Source organism: Gopherus flavomarginatus, chromosome 25 (assembly GCF_025201925.1).
Source record: "Gopherus flavomarginatus isolate rGopFla2 chromosome 25, rGopFla2.mat.asm, whole genome shotgun sequence".
NCBI lineage: Eukaryota > Metazoa > Chordata > Testudines > Testudinidae > Gopherus > Gopherus flavomarginatus.
Genome location: NC_066641.1, coordinates 13015768 through 13028045, shown reverse-complemented (window position 1 = coordinate 13028045; position 12278 = coordinate 13015768). Strand labels below are relative to the sequence as shown.

The window sequence follows — 12278 nt, the reverse complement described above, 5'->3', positions numbered from 1 at the left end:
GCGCAGCGGCTGCTCAGGAACGTCTGGGTCCCCAGCCCTCACGGCTGCAGGGACAGGGGCTCCCCAAGGGGCCAGGGGGCTGCCCAAGCGCCTGGGCGCAGGTGCCAGGTGGGTGAGCACGGGTAGCACAGCCAAGGCCCATCTGGGACGAACACAGCAGGAAAGAGATGGGCTCCCTCCCTGCGCCAGCCAGAGCCAAGGCCAGCAGCCCAGCTGGTGTGTGGGGCTGGGGAAGAGGCTTCAGGCTGGGTCCAGGGCAGGGACAACACAGCTGGCAGCAGGCAGGGCAGGAAGACATCTCGGCCCGGGGCTTCCCCCACTGCGAGCTGGGACCCCTTGATCAGGCGCCAAGGAGCCAGGGCTCGTGCGCTCCGTTCTGGCCCCTGGGAGGGAGTGGGATGGTTAGAGGAGGGACGGGGGCCAGGATTCCTGGCTTCTATTTTTGTAGCTGGGAGAAAGCGTGACCTAGTGGGTGGAGCAAGGGCTGGGAGTCCAGACCCAGCCCTGCCAGACTGTGCAATACCTTGGGAGAAGCACAGGATTTGGGCTTCAGTTTCCCTCTCTACAAAGCAAAGAGTGCGGATCACAGAGCCCCAGCGCAGTGTAAAAGCGTCCAGATAACTGGCAGGGGGCCCAGCCAGGCCCTGCGAGCCCCCTGCCCTAAGCAAGCCACCCTCTGGGCCCAGGGGTCCTCCGCCTCCCCCTCGACACCCCGGGTTGCAAAGCCAGGCTGCGGTTCCTGGCTGGCACGGGCAGGTGTCTGACCTGGATGAGCTCACAAGCCGGACAAACCAGAAAGATCTTGACGACAGCCGGGGACAGGCGGGGGAGCAGGGGGCTGCAGGTGGAGTGGGGAGCAGGGGGGGGCTGTGGGCGATGGGGGGGACAGGGGGCTGCGGGTGGAGGGGTGAGCAGGGGGGCTGCGGCCAGAGGGGGGAACAGGAGGAAGCAGGGGAGCTGTGGGCTATGGAGGGGAGCAGGGAGCTGCGGGCGGAGGGGGGGGCTGCAGGCAATGAGGAGGGGGGCAGGGGGCTGTGGGGGGAGCAGGAGGAAGCAGGGGGCCTGCGGGCGATGGGGAGGGGGGGCAGGGGGCTGCAGGCAGAGCAGGAGGAAGCAAGGGGGCTGCGGGCAATGAGGACGGGGGCAGGGGGCTGTGGGGGGAACAGGAGGAAGCAGGGGGCCTGCGGGCGATGGGGAGGGGGGGCAGGGGGCTGCAGGCAGAGCAGGAGGAAGCAGGGGGGGCAGGGGGCTGTGGGGGGAGCAGGAGGAAGCAGGGGGCCTGCGGGCGATGGGGGGAGCGGGGGGGCTGCAGGCGATGAGGAGGGGGGGCAGGGGGCTGCGGGGGAGACTCCAAAGGGCACATGACCAGGGCGTCGGCAGCAGCGGCACAAAGGGGCCATTGTCGGCTTAGCTTCTGCCAAGACCCACATTCTTGACAATAGACAGCCCAGTCGGGAGTGGGGGGGGGCAAGGGGGGATCCTTCCCCGTCGCTGCCCCAGCCATTCCTCGCATGCCTGGCGTGGGGGACTCGCGTACCAGCAGCCACGGGGGGTTCATACACACGGGGTCCAGGATGCACGCAAGGGGGGGGAGAGGCCCATGTGAGTGATGTTGACAGGCATGTGGGGAGGACCTGGGGGGGCGCTGACGAGCAAGGCAGCAGCCCGTGGGCCTGGCACCCACGGAGGAGGAGCAGGGCAGGGCAGACCACGGCTGGCACTACGGGCTCTGGGCAGACTCGCTCTGTTTCCCTGCCCAGCCCCTCCCAGGCAGCCCGGCCTGGCCCGGGAAACAGGAGCTTGGCCCAATCGGATCAGGGCCAAGGCACCCAGGTGGCCCCAGCAGACAGCTGCCCAGGCAGCGTACCCACTCCTCCTCCTGCCATGGGGCAGCGTGGAGCTGCCCAGCCCCCCACCTGACAGGCCCCTGCCCTGAGCCAGGACAGAACCCAGGAGTCCTGCCCCACCCCTGCTGTCTGAGAACAGCCCCGGGGCCCCACTGGTGTCTATCTGGAGTGACTCCGCTACCACCCGCGGGTTACGCTGGGGAAGGGAGCACCGATGGGGCTGGCCCAATGCCCAGCACCCCCGCTGCCCACCACGCCCTGCGAGCCCCAGCCCAGCCCCGAGCCCCTCGAGCGCCAGCAGTGAGACGGGCTGGCCGCGTCCTCCCGGGGGCTGGGCTGAGGAGCGCTCCGGGGTGGGGGTAGGAAGCCAGAGCAGCGGGCACCACGCTGGGCACCAGGTGCTGACAGACTTGGTCCAGTGGGACGGGTCCTGCACCGTATTCAGGCTCGGGCACCTGGCTGGAGATACGGGCGAGGTTCCGTCCACACCCCACAAGGGGACAGTGCTGTAAGCAGGCTGGGGGTCTCAGTGGGGCTGACGGTCACCGATTCCCAACCCTCCCCGCCCCACCCAGCAGCTGCCCTCCAAGCAGGGGGTTAAATCCACACAACCGGACACAAGAAGAGGAGCAGACACCACCTGGGCCCGGGACGGCCAACGTCCAGCCACATACAATGCAACCCCCTGCCCCCCCCCCCCACATCCAGCTCCATCGGGGGGGACGGGGATGGGGACATGACCCACACTGCTCTGCAGGACACACAGTCACCTGCCCCCCGGCTTTCACTGCAGCCGATGACAACTGCTCCCCAGCCCCAATTCAAACTCAGCCCTGCCCTCACCCCACTCCTGTCCACCCTGGCAATGCCTGTAGGTGCTGCCCAACCTTGCCCGCATTCCAGCCCAGCGCGACAGCCCCCGGGAGACAGTGCCCAGGGCTTCCCGGGACAGGTCCAGGCTGCGGGGGGCAGGAGACGCTGGCATCAGTGACAAACGCCGCACAGAACGTGCCATGCACCAATCCCCGGCAGGCAGGGGGATGAATCACCGGACGCTGCCACTCCAGGGAGTGGAGCCAGACAGGCACCAGCAGGCCAGTGTCTACCAACCTCCGCGTGGGTCTGAGAGCCTGTGCCACACGCCGCTGGGAGAGAGAGACAGAGACCCTGCACACTCACGCACACACACGTACCCGCGCCTCCGGCAAACGAGCGCACATACACACTGACGGGACCCTAGCAGCCGTGAGCACCGAGGGTGGCTGGCACGAGGCTGGCGCAGAGAGATCTGACCTCCACCCCCAGCACTGGGTGGGTGGACATGGCGCCAGCACTGGCCTCCTGCCCCCCCACCAGACAACTCCTCCCCCCACGTCCTGCTCATGCCAACATGATGGCAGCAGCCCCCCAGCCTCCCCGCCCAGACTGGAACCCCGGGGCGCATCTGCCAGGAGGCGATGTTAAGAGATGGGGGGTGCAGGCCGCTACCCATGACGCTGCCAGAGGAAAGCTGCCCACCCCAGCCTGGTCCCCGGGCAGGGAAGGGAAAGGAGGGCAGGGCGGGTGCTGCTCACAGCCCAGACGCTAGGTCAGGCACCGCCTGGTTCCAGCTTCCCCAACGTGCTATTAGGGGAGGAGGTTTTGGCGACACAGACACAGACCCAGGGCGCTTCACCAGTCGGGGTGGGGGGGACCTGGTCAGCCCCCCCACCTCCTGTGCACCATGTTCCCCAAGCCAGCTTCAGCCCCTGCCACCCACACCAAGCTCCAACGTGACTGGCGGGGGCCCCCACTGCTCTAGCTTGGTCACGCATGGGGCACCGAGGGGCCCTCAGCTGGCACCAGACGCCAGCTGCTGCCAGATATGATGCATGAGGGCACATACCACGGCTGTGCCAGGCTCACGCCACCTCACCAAGCAACACTGGCACCTGCCTGGCACAGAGACCTTGCAAGGCAAAGCGGACACGTCCCTTCCTTTCCGGAGGCCCCTGTCTGATCCCAGGAGAGTGGAAAGCCGGGCAGCCCGGCCCCCTCCCCACAAGAGCAATGCGCACTTGGGGCCGGGGCTGGCATCAGAGTGCAGCATCCCCCGCCCTGAGGTGCCCTGGGGCACAGAGGCAGCTGCTCTGGGAGGGAGGGGCTGGCGCGTGAAATTGGGTGGGCGAATAGGAGGGGCCCCATGAGAGGGGATGGTACAAAGGTGCCAGGAGGGGGGCAGCAGCATCTAGAACCCAGGACTCCTGACTCGCAGCCCCCTCCTCCCCCCAGGAGTAAGCGAGGAAGCAGCAGGACCCAGCTGCAAGCCAGATGCTGCGGCTCAGAGCTTCACTGGGCAAACAGGATTTAAAAGCTCCCCTGTCCCCCCTTCCTCCCACGGCCCTGGCTCTATTTTCACTCCACATGGGTTTGCTTTTCCTGAGTCGCTGCACAGGAAATCCAGCAAGACACGCCCCAGACAGCGCCCGGTGGCCGAGCCCCCAGGCAGCGCCAGGCCCTGCAGAGAGAATACCCGGGCTGCCAGCTCCGCTCAGCCAGGGAGCCCCCGGCGGGTGGGAAACCAGGCTCCCAGGCAGCGGGGCCAGAGGGAACGGGGAGAGAACCCAGGAGTCCTGGCTCCCAGCCCCCTTGCTCTAACCCATCACACACCCCCTCCCCCTCCCCAAGCTGGGGAGAGAACCCAGGAGACAGAGCTCCCAGACACCCCATTGCTCTAATCCACCAGACCCCCCTCAGCCTCCTAGAGCTGGAGAGAACACCCAGGAGTCCTGGCTCCCAGCCCCCCTGCTCTAATCCACCAGACCCCCCTCCCAGAGCTGGGGAGAGAACCCAGGAGTCCTGGCTCCCAGACACCCCCCCACTCTAACCCACCAGACCCCCCCTCAGCCTCCCAGAGAAGGGAGAGAACCCAGGAGTCCTGGCTCCCAGCCTTCCCACTCACAGCAAGAGACAAATGCTCCCTGCCAAAGTTATCCTGTGCTAACCCCCAGATGCTCCGCCATCCGACCCACCCTGCAGCTCTGGTCCCACCACAGCCCCCGGCAGGCCCACGCCAAGGAGGGTGCATCTGAGCCATCTGTTCTAGGGGGGCAGGGCACATGATCTAGGGCAGTCTCCTCAAACCCCATCAGCCCCCCCTTTCGCATGCCTCCCCCCCCCCCCCAGGTCTTGCCATGGACAGACCCTGCCTGGCCTGCGAGCTCTACCAGCCCTCTACTGCCCTGAATCGCTGAGTGGCTGGAGGAGGGCGGCCCCTGGGCAAACAGAGCCACAGCCCCACAGCCCACGCCCAGCGCAGACCCAGGCTGGCCCACTGGGCAGGGTGACCCCCCAAGAGACCCTGGGAGCCTGAACCAGGGCAGGGAGATCAGCATCCTCCCGCCGTGCTGCCCCCCACAGGCCACGCTAGGCGGCGAAGCCTGGCTCTCCCTGCCCAGCCAAGCCGTGGGGGGGCAGCGTACAGCAGCGCCTTGCTAAGGGGGCACTGCCCGAGCCGGGTGCCCTCCGGTTCCCCCGCCCGCAAAGGGAGAAAGGTCTGAACTCACCGGGTGCCCCCGACCCCATCTGCCCGTGTCCCGCCTGCCTGCCCGGCGCCGCCCGAGTGCCGCAGCGCTGGGGGCTGGCTGCGGCAGAGCCAGCCGGGGTGGGGGCGATGGAGCACGGCTAATGTGAGGAGACTGCGGGCCGGCCCCGCGCCCGCCCGCCACGCTGCCCAGGAAAGCGTCGCCCCCGCCCCGCGCCAGCAGCTGTGAGCTGTCCCCCTCCCCCCCAACACACACAGCCTCCCCCAGCTCCTGGCACCCCACAGGAGACCACGGGGGGGTGGTGTTCCTGCCCCCCCCCGCCAGGCTAAGGTTCAGCTGGGCAGAGACGGACGCAGCTCAGCTGGAGAGCAGGGGGCAGGGCCCTTGGCAAGGGGAACGCAGGCTCTGAGGAGTGGGGTGGGGGGGCTGGGAGTCAGGACTCCTGGGTTCCATTCTTGGCTTGGATACTGGGGAGCAGCAGCAGCAGATATGTCACGTGACCTCTCTGTGCCACAGTCGGCACCATAGCAATTCCCTGGGGGCAGAGCTCCCAGGTCACCCTCTCCAGCCCCACCATCTCCAAAGGGAGGGTCCCCAGCTCCTTGGCTAGAGAGAACCAGTCACCCCTCCAGAGAGGGAAACTGAGGCACAGAAAGAGGCAGTGACTTGCCCTCAGTCACACAGCGGGTCAGTGGCACAGCCAGGGATAGAGCCTAGCTGGCCCACCCCACTGCTCTAACCACTATCCCATGCTGCCTGCCGCAAATAACCATCCCCAGGGCTGGCCTGAGACACGGAAGGGGGAGAAACGCTCTGGCCCAGCTGAGAGCCATGGGAGCTCGGTGGGGCTCGTGTGCCAGGGCAGCGCCCAGCACTACGGGCACAAGGCACCTCCCAGTGCTGGCACAACAGCCGTGACAGCTATGTTACGCCCTCCGCCCCAGCATTCAGACCCAGCCTGCGGGGGCCGTACCGGCCCAGGTGTTACACACTGGGACCCCTGCAGTGCTGCCACCCGGAGGGCGCAGCCCAGCACAGACCCAGGAAGGGCAAGGTCAGGGCACCCCTCCCCTGCTGGCAACTCACCACGCGCCCTTCCATCCGCCCCCCCAGCACCCTCCTGCCCCCATATGGACTCCACACCCCTTTGCCCACCACAGCAGGAGTGCCGCCAGATCACATGCAGCACCGGATCCACCCCCCCCACTGCGCTGGATCCATCCCACGTGGGTCACCCTGTACCAGCAGGTCACACGCACACCCCCAGCCTCTAGGGATGGGGTCAGGGATAGCAGCACACCCAAATCAATAGAGAAAGACGCCTGATCCAATCTGGGGTGCTGGGAGCTGCGGCTCCCCTGAACCAGCCATCAATGCCCAGAGAAAAGCCAGGCGAGCATGGGCACAAGGTGCAGACCCCTCGAGGAAGGGGACAGGCACCAGCCTGAGCATGGGGGGGAGGGGTCCCCAGCCTGCCTGAAGAAGACATTCCCCTGAGGGGATGGGGAATGTAACAGTGGTTCAAAGCGTCTCTAGCAGCACTGGGGCCAGAGAGTTACAGGTTGGACACATTTTCCCCTCCCAAATTGGGGCAAAAGGTTGACGGTTCAGAACATTTTCATGACCTGAAAAATTACTCGGCTTGGGTCAATTAACACGTTTTATTTCGATTTTGGCCGTTGTCAGGGGGTGTTTCAGAAACTACAATTGGCTCCCAGTGCTAAGCAGAAAACCAGAATTTTTCATTTAAAAAGCAGTCGAAATGGCTTTTTTCACAATTTCAAACCCTTTTTCTCTCCCTGCAAGTTTTTAGCGTTAAACCCAGGAAGAACTCGTGGGAACCGGCCCGTAGCCAAGCGCTTGGTTTCCATGAACTGGCGCTGCCCAGCGACAAACGTCCGGCGGAAGAGTCTCAACCAGCCACAGGAATCTGAGCCGGGCTCCCGCAGGAGTCTCGCCTGCCCCAATGGCCTCTCCCCCCCGCCCCCTGGACAGGCTCCAGGGCCATGCCCCAGTCTGACCCGTCCCAGACTAGAAATCAGCCAGCTCCTGGATGCATGGGGCTGAGAGGCATAGCCCCTCCCCCTCACGGCACCCAGGCAACAGCGCAGGGGGGATCGGGGAAGCCCCCCCATGCCTGGACCAACAGGTTAAGAGTGACTCCAGATTTGGCATGTTAATCGCTGCCAGGGCAGGGCACCCTCAGTGCCAATGGGAGAACCCAGGAGCTGCCATCCCAGCTCAGCTGGACACCCCAGGCTCCTGGCCGGGCAGCCAGGATTCTGCCGCCACCTTGAGGAGCGTGGGTCCAGTGCCCAGAGCTCGGAGCGGCCCCAGGGCTGAGCGCCAGGCTACTCCACACCTGTCCGGCACAGGGCACCGGGCTGCCAGAGACCAGGCACCGGGACAGACAGAGCCTATTCCCCAGCAGGCTCTGAATCCGTGCCTCCCCCTCCCCCCGCAATTATCAGATGGGGCTAATTCGCTTCACCCAGCACCCGCCCCCAGCTGCCACCACAGGCAGTAGCCTCCAGCCTCCCCATCCCGGCCTAGGCTTCCCAGAGCAGGACCAGCGGAGCACATCCCACACACACCCCAGGGAGCCCCCACGCACCCGGCCCAGGCCAGCCAAGATCAGGGCGCCAGGGAGGTGACTGACCGCGAGCCGTGGGTGACCTGTGCCAACTCACCCTTCCAAACCTGCATCCTATTCCCTGCACCCGCAGGCACCTGAAATTAAACCCAGTTGGCCCCAGGCTCCAGGGCCCAGCTGAGGCCCCCCCCAGGGCCCAGCCCGGGCCCTTTCGCAACACCTGGGGGGGCAAAAGGGCAGCCCCCCTCCACCCTCTGCACACGAAGCTTTAAGTCAAAAAACCAACAAGCAGCCGAAGCAGCTTCCCCCACCCCCTTGACAAAGGCCCCGGAGGAGGGTCCTGTTAACTCCCTGATAAGAGCAAAAGGTCAAAGGGCCCCACAGACAATGGCAAAAAGGGACTTTGTTCTCTGGAGATTGGGGCAGGGCGGGGGCAGGGCGAACGGGAGGTGGGTGTTGGGAGACCAGGCAGGGCCCAGGGGAGGTGGGCTGGGGCCAGGAGAGGTGGGTGCTAGACCAGGAGGGCAGCCAGGGCCCAAGAGAGATGGGCTGGGCACGGAGGAGGCGGGTGCTAGACCAGGAGGGCAGACAGGACATGAGGGAGGCGGGCGCCAGACCAGGAGGGCAGGCAGGACATGAGGGAGGCGGGCGCCAGACCAGGAGGGCAGGCAGGACACGAGGGAGGCGGGCTGGGCATGGTGGAGGCAGGCGCCAGACCAGGAGGGCAGGCAGGGCACGAGGGAGGCGGGCACCAGACCAGGAGGGCAGGCAGGGCACGAGGGAGGCGGGCTGGGCATGGCGGAGGCGGGCGCCAGACCAGGAGGACAGGCGGGTGCCAGACCAGGAGGGCAGGCGGGGCACGAGGGAGGCGGGCGCCAGACCAGGAGGGCAGGCGGGGCACGAGGGAGGCGGGCGCCAGACCAGGAGGGCAGGCGGGGCACGAGGGAGGCGGGCGCCAGACCAGGAGGGCAGGCGGGGCACGAGGGCCTTGGGAGCTTTCATTGACCAGGCTGGTTCGGGTGGCAGCTAACGGCTCTGATGCCAGGCAGGGGCTCAGATGACACTTTGGTCCCCCCCGTCCCTGACCCTCGCGGACCCCCCAGCTCAGGCTGCCGCCCAGAGACTGCTCTGCCTGGGGAAGGGGGGAGGCGACTGGCCCGGAAGAGGCCGCCCGCCCCAGAAGCCGGCATCCAAGGGGGTATCACTCTGGTAGGAGGGTGGAAGTCCTGGAAAGCCGGCGCGCCAGGCAAGGACTTTCCCCCAGCATGGCGCCGGCTGTTGTTTTCATCCAGGCCCAGCATCCCCTGGGGAGCAGGGCAGGGCAGCTCATTCTGCAGGGAGGGCCCCAGAGCCCCTCCCAGAGGAAAAAACCTACAAACAGCTGAGAGGCAGGGCAGGGCAGCGCCTTCGCCCTGCATCCAGGCCGGTGTTTCATGAAGGGGGGCGGGGGGGGATTGTTCAAACTGCTGCTGGATCCCCCCCAAGGCCGGGTCTCTCCCTCGCTAACAGGCCGAAGGGTCTGAGCCCAGCTCCGAGCGGCGGTGCTGCTGGACCAGATGCAGACGCACCAGGCCCAGACCCCAGCAAGCCCCTGATCTCCCCCCAAGGAACCCCTCCCTCGCCCGAGATGGGGTGTGCGCATCTCTCTGGGCCTGTATCCCTCTCTCGCCTGTTTCGCTGGGATCCCAGCTGGCCTGTTCGGAGCAGGCGGCTCGCTGCCTCTTGGGGGGCTGAGCCCATTGCTAACCCGCTGCCTTTCCACTCTGCCCAGACTGCATTTCAACCCCCCCGCTAATAAACACACACACGCCCCATTCCAAGCCTCCGCCTCCTCCTGCCTGGTGCTGGGAAAACAACAGCCTTAAAACTCCCTGTTTCTCAACTGTGCCTTGACCCCACGTGCTCCAAAGGGGCCCGGGACAGATCCTGGGGGGCTGCATAGGGGCAGGGCGCGAGCAATGGCCCCACACTGCAGATCGCCTGCCGGGGGCGGGGGCCTCCGGGCACACGGAAGTTTTGGTCTCTGCTCCCCCAGACCCAGGAGGGGCGGAGACCTGATGGGCTCTGGCCTCCTGGCTCCCCGGGCTGGTGCGAGCCGCCGGGGCTCACCCACACATCGGAGGGGCGGGGGGAGAAATGCGCTCAGCTCCCCGGCTGCCCTTCGGGAAAGGGGGCACCCAGCCTCTTCCTGCGAGGCCTGGGATGTGAGCGGGTATTTGGGGGGCTTTCCAGGAGAGTGCCCCCCCCCCCAGCTCCCTCCTGCCTCCACACACGCCCCCGCCCCCAGCTTGGATAAAGGCACTGCGAACTATTTAGTTAATCGGATTTGGTCAGAGAGAGAATCGGGGCAGTAAATAGCGCCCCCCCCCAGCGCTGCTCATCCCCCTCCACACCCCGGGCCCTCCCCAGAAAGCCCAGTGCAGCCGGGAACCCCCGTGCCCACCCAGGCGAGGGAGGCAGGGAGGCGGCGGACGTGAACTAGGCCGGGGGTTGCTGGTGGGAGCCGCAGAGGCCCGGCGGGGGAAGCCCGTTCCCGGCCCAGCCCTTGGCCTCCAGCCGGATTTCAGGGGCTGCTCCCAGCCAGGAGCCGAATCGAATTCCGGCCCCGACCCCAAAGGCTGCACAACGCTCCCCTGGCGCCCAGCTGGCTCCAGGCAGGGCAGGGCGGCCCCTGGGGCCAGCGAGCCGAGGGGGTGGCAGGCCTGGCAGAGCTCAGCACCGAACCCAGCGCCGGTACCTACAGTGGCTGGAGCTGCTCCAGGGCTGGCTCCGGAGCGGCGGCCCGTACGGGGCGGGGGGGCCGATCCCTTTGTCCTGGAGCAGGCAGGCGCGGGTCTGGCTGTAAAAATCCACCATGAGGAAGGGATTGGGGCTGGGGTTTAGCCCGGCTACGTCCACACTCTCGTACATCTTCCCGGGGCGCCGGCGGGTCACGCACCAGCCCAGGCACTCAGCTCCCACGCAGGGGCCATCGGGGGCCCCGGGCCCCGCTCGCCGCACTCCGAGAACCAGCCCTGGGGCCCGGGCCCCGCAGCGTCCGACGGGGGCTCCCCCAGCCCGGGACCGGCCCCAAATCCACGGCGAGGGGCGCTGGGAACACCCCCCCCAGCCGGGGCTCCTCAGACGTGGACGCAGCAGCTACTTCTCCGGCTAGGAGCCCATCGCTCCGTGCGCTCCCGGGGGAGCGGCAGCCTCCAGCCCGCCGCCTCCCGCCCCCGACCGGCTGCGGGCTGAGAATTGCGCGGGGCAGCAGGGTCGTTCCCGGCCCGGCGCAGCCTCCCGGGCGGAGCGGGCAGCGGCCGGTGTCCAGGGGCCCTTCCCGGGCTCGGATCCGCGGCTCGGCCGCCCCCAGCGCGCTGCGCCCCCGGAGAGCCAGGCTGCGGCCAGCGCGCGTCTGCTCTGCGCGGAGCCGCGGCTGAAAATCCCTCCTGCCACGCGGCGCCTCCCAGTGGCCTTAACCCCTTGGCTGCCTGCGCGGGGCGGCAGCGGAGCGCCCCCAGCCCGGCCCCGGGGCGCCCCTCGCCGGAAGGGCCTTTCCCGGCGCGGCAGCGCCCGGCTCATTTGCCTAATAGGATGCGGCTGAACTCCGGCTGAACCCGCAGCGAGCGCCTCACCTTCCCGTGACCTCCGCGGGCCCCGCCGCCCCCAGCTCGTCCCCCGGGCCTGGGACCCACCCGGCCCCGGCCCACCAGCGTACAGCGCCGTGCGCGCCCCGCGGACCTGCCCTGGCAGCTGGTCCACACGAGCCAGGCCCTGATCCCCCCTCTTCCCGGCCTTGATCCCGCCCCCCCGGGCCTTGATCCCGCCCCCCTCCCCCGCAGGCCCTGATCCCGAGCACACACCCGAACTTTTACAGCCCCCACTGCTAGGCGCTCACACCTACCGCCCCAAAGCTTGCAAGCTCATAATTACCGCCCCCCCCCCCCGCCTTACATCACACAACATAACACAACCTAGCTCCTCCCCAGCACTTTCCCTCCTCACTGGGTTTCTCCTCAGCCCCCCCCCTGAGCAGTGGGCCCAGGGCTATTGGCCTCACTGGACAGAGGGGAAACTGAGGCACACAGAGGCTAAGCCACACTGGGAGTCTATGGAAAAGTGGGAGTTAGGCCCAGACCATCCCCATCCCAGGCTCGTGGCTGAACCACATCCTGCCTGCCCGCCACCTGGATTCACCCCATCTCACTCTCCCATTAATAGGTGTGACACCCCCAGTTGTAGCTGCAGCTACAGAGTGTGAACTGCCAGGTGTATCCGAGCCCCCAGCCCCACACGCAGTGGCCGAGAGCAGACGCCAGCACCCAGCACAGGATC

The 12278-nt window shown here is 67.3% G+C and overlaps 1 protein-coding gene across 2 annotated transcripts in view; it reads right to left on the bottom strand.

Moving 5' to 3' along the window:
• RARA (retinoic acid receptor alpha) overlaps positions 1–12278 on the bottom strand; it is a 39685-nt gene that overhangs the window by 12022 nt on the left and 15385 nt on the right. The window contains exon 1 of one of the 2 annotated variants that reach the window (XM_050934784.1): positions 10706–11075. The exons of the other annotated variant lie outside the window; for it this stretch is intronic. Coding sequence (XP_050790741.1) covers positions 10706–10874 — 169 coding nt within the window. The 5' untranslated portion in view covers positions 10875–11075. Of the gene's footprint in view, positions 1–10705; positions 11076–12278 lie in introns of those variants that run through there. 2 annotated transcript variants of the gene reach the window in all.